The sequence below is a fragment of the Mesitornis unicolor genome, unplaced genomic scaffold (genome assembly GCF_000695765.1).
Source record: "Mesitornis unicolor isolate BGI_N332 unplaced genomic scaffold, ASM69576v1 scaffold53368, whole genome shotgun sequence".
NCBI lineage: Eukaryota > Metazoa > Chordata > Aves > Mesitornithiformes > Mesitornithidae > Mesitornis > Mesitornis unicolor.
Window position 1 is genome coordinate 1 of NW_010200858.1, and position 21974 is coordinate 21974.

Genomic DNA, 21974 nt, shown 5'->3' on the forward strand with positions numbered 1-21974 from the left:
AAGTGTATTTGCTTTTAGCCGGTCTCCAGTGCCCGAAGCTGTTCGAAAAAAGTTTCAAAGTGCAATCTTACACTTTTCTTACACATAGTGACTGGATTTTTTTTCCCCACAATCTTTACTGCAGGCTTACGCCAAATTTTCTGGCGCCCCCCTGACAGTGAATACTATAAATAACTCCTGGAGAGCTCCGAAAGGTACCATCTTTGCAATTTTTCATTTTTCTAACTATAGCCATGTTACAAATGTGGGTTCCAATCTCTGCATTGTTTCTGAGTTTCCTTTGGTTTTGTGTTTATGAGTGTAACCTGGGCCAGTGAAGGCTGCCTGCGTTCACAATAAATTGCTTTACAGGATCAACTGTGATGAATTTGTGGGAGTAAAATAATGCAAGACATACATCAAGTGCCTCAAAGAATGCTTTATTAAAACGTGCATGAGTGAAGTAGCGGGCAGTCAACAAAGCAGTGATGCAACGTACAAACCTGTTTCAGTCAGGCAGTCCAAATTGATGGTATAGCGAAAGCAAATGTTTAAGCTTTTTGCACTTTGCGTATTTGTAATGAAAATAACTAGACTTCTCTATGGAAATAGTGTTCTTTAATTATATATAATTTAATGGGCTGGTACAGTAGGAAGTAGAATGTGAGCCCCAAAGAATATAACTTGCACCAGCTGGAATGTTTAGAACTGTGCTGTGTTAGAGAGTTTGACTCACAAAAGTTGGCTATCAACCTAGTTGTCAGAGAAGTTGAAGATAAGGTATCAGAGATGGCTTCTTAGTGTTGGATACTTATACTCATTGATTACCTGTTTGCTCTGTATCTGGGTTACTGTGCTCTATTCCAGAGACGTAAAGTCACTTGCAGGGTTGAAGTACTCTGTCATTTGCACTTACCACATCATCAGTTTAGACATTGCTATATCTGTGGAGAAGTTGCACCTTTGACTCTTGCTTTTCAGTGTATTGTTAGCAAAAGATACCAAGAACTAGCTGGGTGTACTCACCAAAAGTTCACTGCCTTTCTTCATGGCCAAAATACATTAAAAAAAAATCCAAATAGTGAGTGTTGCTGAGAATTGACACTTTAATAGTATTTAGCAGCAGTCATGTTAGGCTCATTGTGGCAGTTATGTTGTGAATGTGCTATAAGATAGCCTTTCTTACAGAGATTTTGCACTCCACAGTCTTCGATCCTGCTGTGTGATGACTAAATGCTGACCAGTGCGCTTCTAGCAGAAGGGAAATACTTGGTTCTTGGAGTAGTTCATGGTTATGAAGTGGTAGCTTGGACACTGTGGCAAGGATAGAGAAAACAAGTGGTTAAAATGGATTTGGAGGGGAAGAGCAGGGAAAAACTGGAGTAGAAGGAAGGAGAGGCCCAGAGATTAATGACTTGAGAGGGCAGTTGGACTGGGTTGGGATAAGATGGACATCTGAAATCCAGACAGGTAGCCTGGTTCTCAAAGTGTTAAATGTCTAGCAGAAGACATTGGCTTCAGTCTGGTTTTATATGGACCCTTTTTCATGTGTTGTTATTAATGAAGGCCACAAGACACCAAATATGTTTGTGACCTTGGTGGAATTCCTCTGCTATTTAAAGTTTAGCTTGTGCATACATGTTAGGAAGATCAAAGCATACTGTGAAGAAAAAAGCAGATGAGCAACTGCTTGCTTTCTAGTTATGTTAGAAATCATCCATATAAACTGTTGACTGTATTATTTATGTCTTCTAGGAGATGTACCAGTCCTGATATCAGAAGACGTTGTTATTTCTCAGCCAGCAAAAATACTAAACTTCTTAAGAAAGCAGGTAGGTCTCTTTCAAAAATTTTGTTTTCTCTGCCTTGTAGTGACTCTACATGTCCCCTCTATACATCAATACAGGCATCTGAAAACCTGGAACACAGTTTGCACCTTGTGCTTTCCTGTTTTTCATCCATACATGGGAATTGAAAAATGGTGGATAACAGATTGCTGTTTAAAAGGTTGATTATTAGTCATGTGAAAGATTTTAAAACAGGCACAAGAAAACTGTTCATTGGAAAGGACAACAAGCTGGCCTTAATTGAGGAGTTTCTCACTGAGCACCCTGGTCTTAATTATAACAATTTTAATTTCATTATGGGTATGCAGAGCTAGGAGATCACAGTTTGGGAAGTGTGGTTTTAACTGCTTAAATGGGTAATTGTCTGCCACTGCTCTGTTTTGAAGGATAATACATACAGCATTTTTTTGAATCTATGTAGTTTTTCTGTAGCTTGTAGCATAAAAAACCTGCAAGCATTTCTCGATGCACATCATGCTCTTGCATAGTGAACTCTTGCTTGCCTTTTGCAGATCTCTTAACATTCTATTCATAAAGAATAGAGCTACACCATTTCTTCTTTTCACAAAGTATGAAGACATCTAATAATGTATGGCATCATCTTTTTATTTGTTAAGATGGTCCTCCCACCTACTATTCTGCTTTTACATTAGAAACACAGTTACTGCCTAGTCAAGAAGATTATCTCATAAATGCTGTGTTACTGAAACTTTAAATCTTTGGGGGCAGAAAAACAGAACCTGAAAACTGTGCATTTGAGATGGGACTTTGATCAATTGTTTTAAAATCCTTTTAAAGTGTTATAGCCATTTGAGTACCAAAGATACCTTAATGTTGGGGTGGGACGACGACACCTTCTTTGAGTTAAGGTATAACAATAATATGCTTGCTTTTCAGCTACCTAAAAAGATAAGAGTCAGCACCAACCCTTTGTTTCTAAATTAGAAAAAGTGAATCTCCTCGCCCCCCCAAAAAAGTTACTAACCCTTTTAATGCCTCTTAAAAGGATCCAGTGTAAGAATTTAAAGCTGTAACAGTCAGCTGTAACTGCCTTAATTTAGCTGTGCATTGATTCCCTATATTATTAGCATCCAATTTCTAAACTTTTAAAATGGTAATTAAAAGCAAAAGAAGGGAATGCTTGCCTTTTTTATGCTTACACCAGCTGAAATGTCAAATACTTATTTGAAAATAAAGATGGGGACTTGCCAGAGGTTTGCTACAGTCCTAAGTACTGAAGAATTGCTTCTGTATCACTGGACAGTTGCTTGGAAAGCAGTGGGAAGGAGACACAAGAGTAATTTTGAGAATAGAAGGGCCTAAAAAGATAGGAATGAGAAATTGGAAAACGGAGATGCAAGGAGGTTTGACACAGCTAGCCTGAAGAAGTAAAGAAGTTCTAGTAAGTGTATGCTTTCTGTCCTGCAAAATGTTGTTGTATTTACTGACTTGATAGCTGTTAAGTTTGAAGAAACTTTGGGTTGCCTTGATTGTCTTTTTGGAAAGTTCTGTGTAACATTATTTGTAGTATGTATCTTTTTTAATTCATAGAAATACAATGCTGATTATGAATTGTCTGCAAAACAAGGAGCTGATACTCTGGCATATATTGCCCTACTGGAAGAAAAACTTCTTCCTGCTCTGGTAAGTACTGGGAAATACTTTATAATGGTCAGAATTTTTGGAAGTGAATGTTAGGAGAGATACCCACTGTGGGAGAAGAAGTCTCTTAGCCATAGTCCTGGCTGGAATGTACTTGCTTTATTAGTCCAATTTGGAAATACTGCCTAGCAACTTTTGAAAAGGAAAGAAGTGTGTGTGTTTATGGGGTATGAAGTAAAAATAATAATTATGAATTTATGAAAGACATTTTAAAAGGGCATCTAATAATATTTTTTCTTTTAGGTACTTTTTAGGAAACAATATCCGAAAAACAGCCATTTTTTGTTTCATTTGATTCTTTTGAAAAAACTTTGAGTAGGATGTGTGTGTCTGATGTGGTGTACACAGCTGTGAAAGCCTTTCAAACTGTTTAGACCTTCTGAGAAATTAAAATACCTATCAGTAGATTCATTTTTCAGTTCTAAATAACACATGGCTACATGCCTTTACCAATTTAGTGTAAGTGCATTAGAGCTATAAAAATCCCCAGACATTGGATCTCTTGAATGACTTTGGCTTTGGTTTGTACAGGAAAAAATACTCAGATCAGATGATATCTGAGGCTAGCTTCTTCAGCTGACCCACAAGGTTTTGAATTTGAATTCATCATTTCATAATATCTTATTTTAAGAGTTATATAGAATTTCAAAAAAATTATGAAAATTTCAAACCTGGTACTGTACATGTGCAGCTTTTTTGTAATATCTTCTGTAAAATGCACTTATATGAGTGTGTGTATATAGATACATACATACATAAAGATGAGTGTGTATGTAATTTTATACACATATATACTGGTCTGTGTGGTGTCTTTGTTGTTTTTCTTTAAGCAGAAGGTAGCTGTTGCCTTAATTATGTACTCCTGCACTCAAAGGATTAGTGTAATCCATTGTGGAACCTGACTGCCTTAAATTACAATAATTGCTAATGCTTCTGCTTTCAAGAGATGCCTACTATTCTTACTCAGATTCCAGTCATATTCTTCCTTGTGTTGATACAGCTGCATACTTTCTGGGTTGAGGCTGAAAATTACTGCAGTGTGACAAAGCCATGGTTTGCCTCAAGGATTGCCTTCCCACTGAGCTTGTATCTGCCCGGAAAGATGTCCAGGGAGGCACTGAACAGGATCTTGCTGACCAGGGGAGGGCCTCCACTCTACAGTCTCACTGAAGTGGAAGCACAGGTATGTGTTGTGTAGTAAAAAATCTGTGGTGCTGTCAAAGACAAAACTGAAACAGTGTAGCACTTGTCAAATGTTGAAAGATGCTGTGCATACTAGCCTTGATACACCTAGGGCTCTTAGACAGTCTCGTGTTTCATCAGATATACAGAGATGCCAAGGAGTGCCTGAATCTCCTGTCGAAGAGATTGGGAATGTCTCGGTTTTTCTTTGGAGATACGTGAGTGTGTTTGGGTTTTTTGTTGGATTTTTTAATGACTAATAAAACGGGTACCACATAGCTCTGTAAACACTTAGCCTTTTTCTTTTAAACCTGCCAGAATGTTAAAAGTGTTGCACAGTAGTTTCATGTCTCTGCTTTCCAGATAAATCTGAATGAGCAAACAGGGCACAAACGAGATCTTTGAACTATGCAGTGCAGTGTCTCCCTTATCTTGTGTTTTTCCACAGAGAGGCAGATGGTGCCCACAGCTGCTAAGAGAATCTGGGGTGCTTGATTAATTAATTTAGCACTGGAGAATGCTTTTCTAGCCACTGAATGTCACCTCCTGTGCTTGTATGTAGGAAAAATGCTTTACGCCTGAGGTGTCACCACTGCCTTCATGGGAGGAGGGTGTAGGTCTGGGAACACTCCTCTTCCTGTAGTATGTGCACAGAGCAGGACACAGATATTGCCAACAGCGTAGTGCCAACAGGTCCTAAAAAGGATCGCTGTTGCTTTAGCCACTGAAGTCGGACCACTTCATCAGAGAGGATCGTGGTTCCTTGGCATACAGCTTGGCTTTTGTAGTGCCAAAAACGTGTTTTAGAGTTGCTTGCTTGTCAGTGTACATGACAGCATGACTGGGTTTTAATGTTGAAGTTACTGTTTCAGCCTGCCAGCATATCTCTACTTCAGAGGTGCTGAAATCAGTGGATAGTCTGTACTATGTGTTCATGAGATGGGTACCGAAAGATAGAATGCCAGAAGAGCTGACTGTGTTCTGTCCTGAGTTGTGTTTTACATGCACAGAAAAATGATTACATTGTAGAAGTCTTTATGTCTTAACCTCAGTCACTGGTTTTTTTTGCTTTGTTTTGTCACTATTCAGGCCTACCACCTTGGATGCCTTTGTGTTTGGTTTCCTTGCACCAATTTATAAAGTCTGTTTTCCCAGACTACGATTACAAGAGCATTTGAAACAGCTTTCCAATCTGTGTCAATTCTGTGATGATATTTTAACTTGCTACTTCAGGTTAACTGTCTCAGGTAAGCTGTGCTGCTTTTCCTCATTTTTTTCATGTTTGGATGGTCTTGTTTGGATTACAAATCCAGATTCCCATCTGTGAACCAAGGCAGAATTGGATTTTATGTAGTTTTTGCTGGACCTTCTATAGGGAAGTAAGGTGGAGAAACTTGTGCAGAAAGGATTGAAAATTAAAAGCAAGGGTTAATAGTCAGTTTTAGACTCTCTCAAGCATTGTCAGTATACAACTGTATCTATGCTATGGCTCGTGATTAGTGCTTCTGTTTTTCTCACATGGAATGGCTTTTTCACTTAAATTCTTAGGATAAAAATATTGCATGAACTTTCCCTCCAATGTGGGTTTATTTTTTAAGGGTTTAAAAGATTTGTAAATACCTTTTCACTCCTCATTTTTCTGCCTTCACTCTCCAGGCTGTTCTCCGGCTGGACAGGATACAGCAGATGCTAATCTGCAGAAACTCACACAGCTTGTAAATAAGGAATCCAACTTGATTGAAAAGGTTACCTTTGCTTCAGTCTCTAACTTCCCCGCTTTGTTGTGGTTACTTGTTCACAGATATTCTTGCATGGCAACTGCAACTGTACAATGGACATATTATTTTAATTGCTTCTTTTCTAGTCTCTTACTTTGTATAGAGAGGCAGGAAGAATATTGTGTTATTTGAAAGAAATAATTAATGAAGCCTTGCACTTAAAAAGTGTTCTTATTACAATCACAAGAACGTTGTCTTGCAAGTGTGCATACCAACAAAAGAAGGGTGTCTTTCTGCAAGTGTGCATGCCAGCAGAGGAGGTGACAGATGTATTGATCAGAACTTGAAATGGTCCTGCAAGTGAAGGCTGATAGCTCTCTGTGCTCCCAGCTGAATGCTGTAGTCACTGACCGGCAGTCACTCTTTCTCCTGTTTCTGCATCTAGCTTTCATTTCTTTACATTCTTTGTTTCCAAGGCTTTTACCTTCAAAAGCTATACAGCCTATGTGAAAAATACTTGTAAAGAATTAGTCTTCTGATGCAGACAGAACACTTTAAGTAGAAGGATAGAAGGAATTTCTTCCTGAAAAAGATCACTGTATGAAATAGGTCATTAACTGTGATCAGCTTCTGTAGGATTAGGTGTTGATGTTGATCTCCTCTTCGTAGTGTTAAATTGTGGCTGTGAAAGTTTTAAAGAGTGAATTACACAGATGTGTGTCGTGCATGATTTGAGTAAAGCTGATCCTACCTTGAAACTGGGTGGACTGGACAACCTCTGGAGATCTCCCCTGTGCTGTCTTCTGTGGTTCTGTTTACTCTCTAGTAACTAGACTCTTTCTGATACCATGTAACACACAGGGCATTGGATTGATTTCCTATGAAAATGTAAAATCTGTATATCCAGAGGTTAATTGTAGTCTGTCTTTGAAAAGGTCTTATCACATGTTCTTTATTAATACTTCTTGAAGTCTGTAACTAATCTAGATCACCCATCTCCTCCAGAACACTTCTAATTTGAAAAAGATTTGTTCTTGCAGAAGCATCCATTGATGTTAGCAGTTTGACTTTTGATCTGCTTTCTACCAACATTTGGCTATTGAACAGAATTCAAACTTTGACCTCTTAGAAGCGGGTAGCAGTGTTGGTTTCTCCAGTAATACTGACAAAATTATTTGAGCAGAAGCATACCTATTTGCCCTGGGTTTGATGCATTATGTGCTAATGGAATGAATAGCAGCTCTAACACAAGCAAGTATTTGGGAGTGGAAAGGAACCAAGGCATCAGTTTTGGCAGGGCCTGAAATAACAGGGTAAAACATACCGCAAACCAGCATGAGTGATGGCAGCCCTGATGAATAGTCTAATTGTATAATCTATATTCTACTGTTTGCTAGATCCCGCTCTCATTATTTCTCTGCAGATGGACAACAACCTTCGTAAGAGTCCTCAGCATCCCCCTCGAAAGCTAACAACGCTCAAGCTTGCTGCAGGTGGAGAAGAAAGCAGTCCACTGAATCGTTTGTCACCTTGACAAACTTCTGTTGTCCTTACACATGCGTTTGCCTTCAACTCCTCTGAGCGCCACAGTAAATTTTTCACATGAATGTTGTTTTTCAAAGGAAGAATCTGCTAATGGGTAACAGTAGGGAAAAATAGAGCTTTACAATCTCCTGTCTACCTGTTCTTTTAAGACATTGCATAGTTCAGGCTGACCACACACTAAGCTGAGGCTAAAATAAACAACAGGCTTACTGCTGCAGATGTTAAGCTGATTTTGTACAGCATATTTTTGCCTTTAGTCTAGCAGAAATGTTGACCAGAAGTTAAAATTCCACTTATGGAATGTTCACTGTTATTTTGTGGCTTTTGATTTTACTGTAATCATGTTACTATATGCGAGTGGTTATACTCTTGTATCTGAAAATTACAAAGTCCAGTTGGAAAATTGGTGAAAAGGCTGAGAAAAGAATGAAATGTTGCCCTTCATGGAAGCTGAGAGATGAAAAGCAATGAGAAGAAGTTAAATATCTTTTATTGTACTTTCATGACCAGTCTTGAGTCTTGCCTTTTAGGGTTGGTTGTATTTTTTAAAACTTGTTATGTGGTACTTTGAGAAGGATTGATGAACAGTATGTGCGCTGTGGGGGGGTGCAGTAATGTACAATACTAATGTCTCACAGGTACCTGGTATTAGTCTTGTGTGAAACACGATTAAACTGTGTGCAGGGTAATACCACATGCTGCAAAACTGTAAAGTCAAAATCAGAGGACTGGTAGCAAGATGGAGATGTTTGATTATTGATTGTCTCCTGTCAGGACAGGAGACTTGACAAGCAAACATACTGGAACTCTGGTTAGGGCTTTGTAATAAGAAAGCTGTTGTAGGCTTCTAAATTTGTCACAGATGCCTCCTAATTAGTTTTGTCTTATTTTTTAATAAGCACCACAGTTCATCCAGATTTTTATTGTTTGACAGTCAAGAATTCTTTGAGAACTAATACATTTAGGACAAGAGAAAATGGCCTCAAGTTGCACAAGGGGAGGTTTAGTTTGGGTATTAGGAAAATTTTTTTCACCAGAAGGGTTGTCAAGCATTGGAACAGGCTGCCCAGGGACTTGGCAGTGCTAGGCTAATGGTTGGACTCGGTGATCTTAAAGGTCTTTTCCAACCTAAATGATTATCATAGAATCATAGAATGGTTTGGATGAAAGAGACCTTAAAAATCACCTAGTTCAACCCTGTGTTTATTCTGCTTAGTTAAGGGACTTAGGTCTTACTATGTTTCCTCTTAGCAGCAGCCTTGCCAGTTGTAAAGACCCAAGCAACTCCATTACAAGAGAGATGCTGTAATTCTCTACTGACAGTGTACTGGCAGATGCTTTGTGAGTGGGTGTAAAGAGAAGTAGTCGCGTTTGGCCAAAATGGCAGCACTTGGGATACAGAATTCTGATAGCTGTATGTATGAGATGACCATTCTGGGCTTTTTCCCTCTTTCTGGCCAAATTGAAAGTGTCTTTCAGCTTCCCTTCTGCTACTAGTCACCTTTGATATATAGATAAATTCTTTCCTATTTATAAAGACAAGACTGTAGTTTGTGTACATACTGTACTTTCAGACTTGATATGTAAGGAATGTAGTATCTTTAACATTTCTTAATTATAATTGAAACATGGGGATTCTAATGAGCACTTTAAAATAATGTTTAAGCTTTATTCTGTTAGTTGAGTATTTGTTTCAGGGATTTAAAATTTATCTAGCTCATACTCATGATAATTGTATAAACCAACAGTCCACTACATGTAAAAGTGAGTCAAACGTTTAAAGTTTTTACTGCCTGTATCTTGACAAGGTTTGAATGAGTTCAAGTCACATGGCTTTTCAAAGTCTTTAATGTATAAATACAGCTACAGAGAATATGCCTTAGTTTCTTGCTTTTGTGAGTATGTACACTCAGTCTTTAAAAATCTCTTTGTAAAAGGATCATTGTTCCAAGATTAAAGTTTTGGATTTTTACTGGAGTTTTGGTAGTGGTTTTTTATGGAAATTATGTCAGTTTTTTTTAACATTTATCTTTCTCTTTGTGGAAAGGTTTATCTTGCCTATTAAAAACAACAACAACAAAAAAAAATAAAAACTGTTGACTGTTAGGACAAGAAATTGGAACAATTTAGCGTATTCATGAGGTCAGGTTTTAGATTTCAGTGGCAGCTCTTCAGTACAAATCCTTTCTTTCAACACAACTGCTTTTGGGAATGGGGGAATAGGGATGCACAGGTTTTCACTAAATGTGAACCTTGCGCTGTGTGATGACAAAATTTTGACAAACCAGTACCTGAGTAACTTCATTGCCTGGTTGGCAAGAGGACAGCAAGGCCAAACATCACAGCAAACATTGCCTGCAGTAGTGCACACCATCCCAGACCACCAGTGAGGCTGCACAGCCATGCACTTACTTTTTTATACTTTTTATCCCAAGTGAATTCAAGCCCGAACTCCTTTATGTGGGAAGTGTCATCTCTGGCCTGACAACTCCTACTTGCCCAGTAGTTTACTGGCTTATTTTGAGTGCTTGAGTTTTGAAGCCAGACGGTTAAGGATGTCCAGGGTGGGACCAGTTTGAGTACCTATAGCTGTCTGCATCTGAAGTGGTCAAAGCTCTGTCTGATGGAGAAAGAAGGGATCTAGGTGTGATTCATCTTTTTAAGTAGATACCTAAAATAATGATGTTGAGTCCTGAAAATGTGTGTTTGCTGAATATAAAGGAACCCTTGGCTACCTACCTCAGCTGTAGTGTGAAGACCTGCTGCAGTGACTGTCTTTTCCTCCACTGCCTGAGGTTGCAGGTGGTCCGCAGACACAAGGGGGGGTCAGCCCTTCTGGCCAAGCAGCAGTGGTGGGGCCATGAAAGCAGTGTGTGCAGCCTGCTTCCCATGCAGAGCAGCTGCCCGTTGGACACACTGCAGCTCTACAGTCTCAAAATACTGCGCTTTTTGCGCAGGTGCAGGATACACCCCTGGGTTTCTGTTGTCTCACTGCTACCAGGGCAGCTGATGGGCCGCCACCTCCCTGCCCTCCATGAAAGGTGACAGCTGGGAACGGATTATTACTTCTACAGCAACTCATCCAGCCTGCCACACTTTCCTTTGAGGCAGAGGCTGCCTGTTACAAGTGGTGTAAGCAGGTTGTAAATTTAACACCCCTGCTCCAGGCGATGTAGTGGTGAAACCATTATGTGTAGGTATCTTTGGGTCTATTCCATGTCTTTATGTTGACTAGTTGTAGGAACATGTATATTCCTGAAGAAATAAGATGAAAATGGTTTCCAGACTCACCTGGGTAGGTTTCCTCTCTTGCTTGGTATTATTTTTGGCACTGCAGTAGGAACCATTCAAAGTGGGGTTTTTTTTTTGTTTGTGTGGCATTTTTGTTGGTTGGTTGATTGGTTAGTTTTGGTTTTGTTTTTTCATACAGAAAGACAGACCAGCTTTTTACATTAGCATGATAAACTATGCTGTAGCTCAAATCTGGCCAGTCTGTGCTGTTGGCAACAAGCTGTCCAATCCCTAACATACTTAAAGACCATGTTGACTAACAAGACACTACATTAAAGAATGTACTGTTTCACAGTACAAATGTCCTGTTTCACAAATCATTTTAGTCTGTTGTTAGTGGTTAGCCTGATTCAGCAAAATGCTCCATAATCCTGTTCGGTGCTAACCAGTGCCAGTGAGGTGATGGATTTTGATGCACTTCCTGGGGCACTGGTTCAGGACCAGACTGTTCAGCTCAGCAGGTGGTATTAAACTGCCGCACAGAGGGTTGAGCTGGCCAAACACCAAAGCACGCAGCCCAGAGCTTTCCACTTGGCATCCAGTCACTGTCCTCATTCAGCCCTAACTGTGCTAGTGGAGAATCCACTTTCCTGCACCCTGCTGGTCCAGGTGTTCTAGCCAGCACGAATGCTCTGGCCCATGTTGTTGGGAGCTGCCGTTCTGAACCTGTGTGAGACCTAGCCATGCAAGGATGGTGATAACGTGTTGATTAATGCTCTTCTTGAGTCCTGTTCTGAGCAGCAGAGCAGAAACCAAGTCCCACCATACTCATCTCTTCCTTGCACTAGGAGAGCTGCCCAGCAGCAGGCTGGGGGCAGCCCATTCTGGAGCAGAGCTCTGTATCAGGGGCAAGCTGCCAGGGAGACCCAGTGAGTTTTTGCACCAGCTCAGGGATGTGATAAAGCAAGAAAGGAAGAAGGAGGTTCAGTGTTTCCTGTACCACACTGGTCTGCTGTCTCTGCCTGGAGCAAAGCTCCCAGGAACATCCCAGGTCACAAGTGAAACCAGATCAGGTTGGGATGAAAAGCTGGGAAGGAGAAGGAAAGAAAACATTAGCAACGAAGACAAGGAAAGAAAATTTAGCAAAGGAAAGACATCAGGGCATCTGCTTTCATCATCACTGACCTGTTGTCTGAGACATTTATCAGTGTCACAATACTTGGGACTGTGAAAGATTCCGCTTCACTAGCTATGACATACTGCTTTTGTGGGCAAAAGGTGGGAGAAATGCAAAGACTTGTTCCAGGTTTTGAAAAATAATGAAGAAATAACATGTAATGTGCTAGGTCAGTCTGCCTCAGTGCAAGACTGAGGGAACAAGGTTTACTGAGTTTCATTAAAAGCTGAGACCAGGAATCAATGGTGGGACAACTCCAGCTTCACAATTATTTATTGCAGTAAATCAGCCTACGGCACAAGGCTGTTCATCAGCACTGTTCAGCTTCCTTTTGCTCATTCTCTCATTAAAACCACATGAGGTTTTTTCATCATGAATGTCAATGGTCCCAATTTTTACAATGTTGAAGTGTTACATGCAGAGTCTGTTGGTGATTTACTGTTACCAAAATACAGAATGTTCCCGGTCCTTCAGTTAAACCAAGAGTGCAGAGAAATTGCACGCCTTGGATATCAAGTGGGCTCATTAAGTAGAAGTAGTCCCTATGTAAGCATCCGGTGCTCAGCTCAAATTTGCCAAGCCATTTTGACAAGGGTGGCTAGGCAGCCTGCCAGTTCACACAAACATCTCATGGTTTTTCTTTCCAAGTGCATAGAGGTGAGAAACGGAGAGCGCACACAAGGTAGTGTGAGTCTCTGCAACGCTACAACTTAAAGCAACCTTCAAGTGGTGGAGGTGGAAGTCCAGCTTCACTTGTATTGCCATTTGCTGCAGTGAGTGATCACTTACCAGTTGCTGCCAGCTGATGTACTGCTGGCACAACAGCAGTTGTGCAAGTGATAATAATGCTGAGAGCTGCCCTTTGCTATTTGAGGAACAGGCAGGTGTCCTTCCTGTGCTGCAAAGAGCATCCCTGTGTCTGCCCTCTCTCCTTTGGTGCATCACTCTCCGTTGACTTCCACATAGCTGTTATTACCTACCCATGTTCTTGTAGGGTTTTGGGACTTGCAATTATTGCTTAATCAAGTAAATATTTCAAACAAATGTGGCTGATTTTCCTTTCCCTATGCATTTTAGTTATTTTTATTTTGAATCCTAAGTCTCCTTCTCCAACCTTTTTCCATTCCTGCAGTCAGTTATTTCAACTTGGATTTAACTTGCAGTTGAATGCCATGGCATTAAAGAGTCAGATGCTGAAGGGAAAGCCTTTTAAGTTTCCATATGGGATGTCTTTGTGTTCTGAGAATTATTAAAAGCACAAAAAAAGGGGGAAAAAAGGAGAAAGTTTTTCTTCTCATTGTTAAAAGGCAAGACCAGTATTTGGTTAAACTGGGCTGCATATGTTCAGGTCAGGATTTCCCAGCAAGTTTTGCTCTTAGTTGTGACCACAATGAGAACCATGAAGAAATTCCTTCAGCAGCATGTTCCACTGCTCAGCAGCAGCCATGGGAAGAGGAACGGCTGCAGCACCTCCACAGCTGGTGACACACATTTTGCTGAAACTGTCGCTGTCAGAAAATGCAAATTTTTGAAACCTATATGTTCAATGAAAAATGCACTGTTTTGGACAGGAAAGATTTCTCATGCCCAGATAGGAATTTGGAGAAGGGGGAAGGGAACTGATAGGTACGGGGGAAGGGAACTGATAGATACGGGGGAAGGGAACTGATGGAAGTAGCTGATACTCTTGTGATTACGTGAGAGAGGGATTTCAGCTCTCTACTCTGAATTAGGGAAAGTGAGAACTCATTTTGGCTGTTCCACAGCTCTAGGCAAATGTTTGAGCCAGTGGATTACTAGCTTTTCTGCAGTGGGTGGAGATACCTTATTTTTCACAAAAATCCTTGAAGGGTCCTGTTTCCTCAGTGCAGGATATGAAAAACTCAGGAATCCCCCTTGACTTCCATGGAGTAAGACGACATTTCCACTTCTCTTCTGTCTGCTTCCTTAGTGGCTCTCAAGGATTATTCTGGCTATCTGGTCTCCTTCTTGTAGCTGAGCCAGGTAGCTGTCTTCACAGAGGGAAGACCAAGCGTTGAAATGGTGTTGGCGATTGGCGGCACCCAGTGTAGAGAACATAAGCAGCAGAGTGACATGCTCAGAAGGACTGAAGCAGGCAGGATGCTTACTTTATGTTTTCCTAAAGAACATTTTGTGGGAGGCACAGTCCCTGCTAGATACCACCTCCAAGCAACAGGCAGGTCTTGAGAGCAGCCTCCAAGTGCTCTTTGTGGTTTGCAGCCCTGTCTAGTGGACATCAAATGTCACCAAAGAGTGCTGGACTTACAGTCCCCTAGTCAAAGACAGTGGCAAGAGTAGGGCATTACCCACATTTCTCCTAGTATTACCAGCTCAGCTTTCTCTCCTTAGGTCACACTTAGGTATCCTTAGGTTGGTTTGGTGTAGAAAGCCCCTGACTTATGTTGGCATGTATTGAAACTGGCATTTGTGCCAGTTTGCTCACCAGCTTGAAGAAGATTGAACCTAAAGTTGCCAGCTGTCCCTGTAATTGCTTATCAGGTTTCTTTTGGGAAGTTTCAACACAAATTAGGATGCTCCCATCACTGCTTGTATGGCTTTTGCGCTGGGATTTAATGAGCAGTAGGACAGGAAACAAATATGAACACCCCATTTTTGTCTTTGGGCATCACAGACATGAAATAGCGCTGACTTTGAACCCAACCTGATGTACAGCTCAAATGAGAGCAGCTGGGATATCAGTGAGAAAAGTGAGGGCAGAAGTCTCTTTAACTAAGCTGTATCATTCATAAAGAAAAACAGTTGAAGAGGAGTCCATGGCAATTTTAGGACCTCTTGTTTAATGGTCAGTGTAGGCTTTGTTAAGAGTATTTGCCCACTGCCTTTCACCTTTTATCAAGATGGTGCCAGTCCTCTGCACTGACTATTGGCAGCGCTTCTTTGCTGGGTTTCTGAGTGGGCCATATTCCTGGAAGGATACTGGCTGACTCATCTGGTTGCAGGAGAGGTGAGTGTTCCTGAGAAATGCGAGGGGCTGGCTTCCAGGGCTGGGTTAAAGCACACACCAAGTTTCTAAAGTGAGTTGTAGCCTGGAGAACCTTTGCAGAGTATGAGTTTGCTGTTTTATCTGGCAGAGTAAAGGAAGATTTCCTTACCTACTTCACAGTAAGGGCACATGTTTGTAGAAAAGTCCTGCCCGCATCTGCATTTTCCACTCTCAAGTTTCTAGGTCATGATTCTGGCACTCAAAATCCTTGTGTGCCTGTTAGTTTCTTGTGCCTGGCAAAGTCTGACATAAGATAAATCAGTTTTGAGAGGTGTTTTTTTTACAATTTGAGTAAGAAAATTGTCCACTGACATAGAGGGATGTGTCTTATTTCCGGTACCACAAGTTGTTCACCTAGAGAAAGAAAGTGTAAGAGCCAGAATGGCATCTGCTCTCTGAATTGTCAGGCTATATGAAGGAGTTTTCGACAGCCTTAGAGCCTGCATTGTTTCACTGCATCTGCATTATTGAAACTCCGTGTTGCCGCAAGGAGGGCCATGCAGAACAAATCCAAACCACATTTATTCCAAAGACCATTTGAATGAAATAAAACAGGCTATGCTCCTGGAAGTTATCCACAGGATGCAAATTTTCATTAAGCAATTAGCTGCTAGTTCTTAACAATAATGGTATTCTTCGCATTCTCTTTCAGTCAGTTCAGTGTGGTCTGAGGTTTTAGTAACTTCCTTGTGTGTTTTCAGATTTAGTAACACTTCCTTCAGTTGTAGGTTTACCAGATGCCTCCCTAGGGCTTGGTTTCAATAATTCCTACAAAAATATAGGTAAAATGTGAAGGTAAAACCCCCTGGAAAGAATTGATATAGAGTAATTTTAAATTGATATAGATGCATTTAATTTGCCTACTTGTTTCTTCTGACTGCATCTGATGGCACATACATTAACTTGCCTCTACTTTTTCCTCATCTTGTTGAAAAATAAGTTTTTACTTGGTGTATTTTTGCAGAAGCCTCCAGTGCTGTCACAGGTCAAACATGAATGGTAAGAACACTGAATGGTAAGAATTACCTGGGACCTTTGACAAAACAATTCAGACAGAGAAACAAAAGCATTATTTCTTGATAGAAGCATTTACCTTATTACTTCATAATCATTTAACATTTGCTATTTGAATTTATTTGAATAACATTAGTTGTGTTAGAGCATGAGTGAATTATATTTTCCTTCCTTTCCAAATCTCTTCCTTCATCAAAAACTGAACATAGTTGCTACAGACTTCCTTCAAGTGTGTGAGGCAGAGCTTTGGTTTTTTCTAGAAGGCATTTTAAAGTATTTGGGAAGAAGAGCAGAACTTCAGTTGCTGTGGAAATGCCAAACCTGACGATGCCTTGTCACAACAACTAATCTTAGTTCTTGGCAAGCTTTGAGTGCAGATTTTCCCAGGAAACAAAATGTTAGCTGTCACAATACGAGCAGTAAATGCATGTTGATTCTGTTCAGATTCCAGAATTCAAGTTCTTGGTCATATAAAACTTCAGTACTTGCTAAACAAAGATCTATTGTACGTAAATGAGGACAGCTGATCAGGCCCCCTAGGATTTGTGTCCTAAAACAAAACCAGAGTGCCACATTGTTTCAGTAGTGACTCAGAAAAAAGAATTTTTTTTTCTCCTGAATCACTAACCATATAAACAACCAGCATACCATCCATAGGATGTTTTGTAACTACTAACACCTGTGGCTTAGTTTAAAAAGTGCAATGAAAAGGTGGTGTAACAAAGCCTATTTGCAGCCTATAGCCTATTACACCACTTCTCTCCAAATTCCAAATTTAAAGCTCCATTTGTAGCATGGATGCTCTTAGCTAGTGGTATTTCTTTAATACGAAATCTTTTCCTCCAGGTTAGTGTTCCTACAGACTAATGAAATAGAACCTATACCTTATATTTCATGAGTGGTAGTGATTTCTGAGCAGATATGTTTGGGCTATTGAATGAGACATTATACTGATTCTAACAGCATAATGAAGCTCTTTCACATTTTCAGGTATCAAGAAGAAGCTATGAAGGTATTTCACCTGCAAAGGTGATCATGCTACTCATTAGATCTTTCACTTTGGACAAGCAAGAAAGAAAACTCTTAGACTGCATGTTCTACTGACTGTTGATCTCTGCTGATGTACAGCTCTTGCTGAACTTGAAAAATACACCTAGTAAGCAAATATCCACAGAAATCATAGAACAAAGACAGACCTTCTTGTTGGCTTGCACTTCACATGTGGTTAAAGAAGATGGGTTCTAGGTTTCCTTATCAATTTGAGCTTTGTAGATCTTGATCAGCATCTCTCACACTATCTTGCTCAATGAAAGAAAGAGGAGATGTATAAAGTTTAGCTGTTGTTGGCCAAAAGGAAGAATACCAAAGATACCTTTTTAGATGCTCCAAAGAACCACTATGCAAATATAAACTTCCCATTACTTCTCGTTCTGTTCCAATAGATCGGCATTAACAAAAAAAGCACTCCAGATAGAGTACCTCTAACCAGCAACTGTTGTAAGAACTTTTCCCATCTGCAGGGTGAAATGAAACTGAAGATTTATTTTGCTAGTCACTGGTATTGGTAAATAACCTAACATGAAAATTTAAGTCTCTGCTCTAGACATAGGACTCTTTTACGTATGTCAGCTCTCTGTGATCTTAAATATTGTGTATATTAATGTAATATGCTCATAAAACTGTATTTCCTTAGGCTTTTTCCCCATACTCATCACTAAATTAATGCAGTTGGCAGGAACTACCAGGAGCTGATTATGCTTAACCTCTATAAACATTTGCAGCATGCAAGGTGCCTACTCCTGTTTGAACCACTTGTAAAACTTGGATAGTAAACCATCTGTTCCTAGTGTTTTCCCAGGGTGCAAATGGGATCCAGGAAAAACAGACTGTTTTGTTAACTGTAAACCAGATACCACAATGGTGATCAGACTCCTGTTTCCTTTAATGGCTTTAGCATCTTCACATTTGTATCAGTTAAACACGTGATTCCAGTAATGTGCATGCAAAAAGCATTAAAGCTGAAAAATTAAAGTGGCTCATTATAGCTGATGCTTCTGTTCATGAGTAACATTTGGACAGCACTACTTTACATGCACTCGTTGTATTCCTCCAAGAAAAGATGTTACAGAAGTTTCTCTGAAGGTGGGATGTTTTAGAGACCTCATCAGTTAAAATGAAAGGCTCAACCTGAGCAGGGTCGTCTTGTGCTGTGGCACCACCTGCAGCCTTTTGCATCAGAGGAGCTCCCTGTGTGTGCTCATTATACAGCTATTTGAGAAGGCAGAAAAGGTGTCTGGTCCCCAGGTGTGTGTCTGGCTCAGCATAAGCAGTGCCATGACAGCTGCCTCAGTGCACAGGGTCATTTCAAGGGAACGCAAGGCCCGGGGGCATGGCCTGCAGCTGGAGCAGGAGCACTGTGGTACCACCCTGCCTGTTCTGGCTGCTTGGTCACTCTCTTCTCTCTTCCTGCCAGGCTTGAGGTCATGATCTGCAGCCTCCTAGACCAGAGCGGTCAGACTCTGACACACACCACTGCAGTGTTGGCTGGAAGGAGCTGCTGGACTGGTCTGTGTCCTCTGAAACTGTCGAGGGAGGGGCTCCACACCGTCTCTGGTGAGCCGATCTAGCTCTGCATTGCCCCCTGCGAGAGGAGGCTCTCCTAGCATGTCAGGTGAACCCCTATGGGAAGACCATTTTGGGTATTAATCTCCTTCGGTTCAGTTTCCTGTGGATGGCTGAAATTCCCTGCTGCATTTTCTTTCTATTTCACTTCCCAACCTACGTGTGCAAAAACCACATGCAAGCAAAACTCCCACCCAAAGCAGCACTTCAAGTGTTACAGAACAAGTGGGTGTATATAAGCTAGCACAATTTCTTTCTTCAAAAGATCATCAGAGTAGGCTTCCCCCAGAACCTTTTTGGGGTTTGATAGGCAGAGCAGTATGCTGCAGAGAAGAGAGGGTGAGCTGAGGATTTTATTTCAGTAGCTAACTCCAGACTTGGAAGCTCTACACAAGGACAAAAATCCTGGTTTAAGAGGCATGAAATCAGAGCACTGATAAGTCTTCATAATACTGGGAGAACCTGGGACATATATATATGGTACATTATTCAGCACAACAGCTTATTTGAGGGTGTAACATATGCCAAGCAAGATGACATCAGATCTCAAGAATCTACATTGCACATTGCTGAGCTGATAACCATGACAATTCTGAAAAGTGGGAGGAAAAGGATAAATACAGCTTTGAGCAGAGGGTGGCGAATGAATTTGAACAACTGGAATATAAGAGAATAAAAAAGTTTACTTGGTAAAATGAGGGAATGAGTAGCTGAGGAGGAGCCTGTCCTCTCAGTGTCAGAAAACTGCAGGGATCTAGAATGGGGTTTTGCCACTGTTGCAGAGACTAAGCTGTGTCTTTAACTGGCTTGTTTTCAGTGGAGAGAGATCTCATTTCTTACAGTTAGAATAAGCACGAGTAACCTTTTCAAAAACTAAACATTTGCTATTAATAACATGTTGAAGTTACTATAGATTTCTGTCATGGTATATTGAGTAGGACACTATAAGCCCTATGTTATGTTTTACAATTAAGTATTTTTCAGTTTTTCTGTCTTGCTCCCTTCAGCAAGGCTTTGCTTGGCCTTGCAACCCCAGTAGTGATGGTAATAGTTTTCACTGAAGTGGATCCAAGTATATGCTACATAACATCCTTCTACCCACCACTGGGTATGAAGTAAAGGAATTGTTCAAGTGTATGAAGTACCCGTTTAAATCAGATTTGAACATGAAATGAAAAATCATTCTGTAGCCAATTGAAACAGCATGGAAAGTTTGCAGCAGTAGATGGTAACTGCCTGAATTGGAATCTAGCCAGTAAATCCAAGCTAGCATTCTGGTGCAAAGCTTTACTAGACTCTCACTCCTACAGAAAGAAAGGCACTCTTGAAGTGGGAACAGAATAAGCATTGAGGACTTCTCTTTCATGCCTCATGTCAAAGACAGAATCTCTTGCAGCACAATCCTGTCATGGTCTCTCAGACTGGACTTTGCTTCCTCAGCCAGTGCCACCAAAAGTTGCAGCGTGCAAGTCATCCTTGGAGGGCTCTCATCCAAATACAGCCCTGCTTCATTTGCACATGTTGACAAGTAGTAGGGTGGTTGCTATTGACTACTATTGCTATTACTACCTTGCACAGATGCAGTACAGCTGAAATACCTTGTAACTCCAGCAGCTCTCAGTCTGCAGAGAGGCTGGATGGAGGCATGGCCTCGGGGGCAGCACTGCACGGGGCAATCTGTATGTGGCAGCCGTGGCTGAGCCCACATGAAACACGCTGGCTGAAAGCCAGCACAGAGCTCCTCAGGCAGCCATGCTCTGCTGCTTACTGAACACTCAGCTTCTTTTTCTGGAGTAGCTCTGGCAGGGAAGAGTGAACCCATCTCAAGGCTTCACCCAAACGTTCAGCAGTCAACCTTGGACACCTGTTGACATAACGGTTGTCACATTACTCCCTGGAAACTACTAAGACCAAGGTGAACCTGGGATTTCCTCACACTGAAATGCTGAACATAAGTATGATCATGCAGGCTCACATACTGGCTTCATGACAACAGTGGGACTCACACACAGTGAAACTTCTGGACCAATATGTCTATGTCCAGACTGATAACCATGTGGGGTGGTGCTGAGCACACAGCTAAGATCCTTCCTAATGTGGCTTTTTAGATGCTGTTGCCTCTTAGATTATCTCAGCTTCATCTGATCTCATCTCATCTCTGTTCCCAGTGGAGACATCTAAATAACACCCCTGGTGGCACACACAGCCACTATTCAGCCTTGGAAATCCCACACCAACCCCTCAGTGTGACTGAGAGCCACAAGACACACACCACATACAGTGGGGAGCTGAGGTATAGTTAAGTGACTGGCAGGGAGAGGACGACCAAGGTTCACTGCTTAATTACAGCCTGCACACAGCTGCATCCCAGGCTGTGGGGTACTGGTGTCCTTCCTGCTGCAGATCCAGGCCACCCAGCCACTGCACACCAGCACACCTCTGTTAGACCAAGTTTTTGTGACTTGTTCCTGCAGAGGTGTGGCCAACCCTCTGTGCCTCGCCAGATTTCAAAACCAGCATGGCAAGCTCTCACAAACTGGTGGCTAAAATTCACTGTTTTCACACATTTTTGCACGGTAAAATTCGACACGGGAGATAAAAGCAGTGGCTCTAACTTGTCTCTACCTTGTCTTTAATCTGCTCCATTGCCTTCCCAGTTTGCCTCCCTGCTTCTAGTAATATTCACTCCAGGCAAATGGAAAAGAGAGATCATCTCCTAAGTAGCACAGAGAATAAAAAAAAACCCAAAACCACCACCACCACCAAAACCCTAAGGCCAAGTTCACACTCCACTTCAGAGTGCTGCCTTCCCTGCGATGGAGGGGGGAAGTCTGGTGAGGTTCTCAGGGCCTCTGAGAGCGCACAGAGCGCGCTGCAACTTGTCACATCTTCTCCTTAGGGACACTGTGTCTTCCTGACTGAATCAGATTAAAGATTAATCTTTTTCTGAGCTGTTTCCAGAATATCCCCAG

At 41.2% G+C, this 21974-nt stretch overlaps 1 protein-coding gene across 1 annotated transcript; it reads left to right on the top strand.

The window, feature by feature from the left end:
- Positions 1–124: 124 nt before the first annotated feature.
- On the top strand, positions 125–7922 carry MTX3 (metaxin 3; the record flags this gene model as incomplete). Its single annotated transcript, XM_010189860.1, has 8 exons — positions 125–194; positions 1735–1811; positions 3378–3470; positions 4489–4671; positions 4812–4888; positions 5760–5917; positions 6327–6415; positions 7812–7922. Coding segments are annotated over 8 exons (858 nt in total), but the record flags the coding sequence as incomplete, so codon positions are not given.
- Between the last annotated feature and the right edge of the window lie 14052 nt (positions 7923–21974).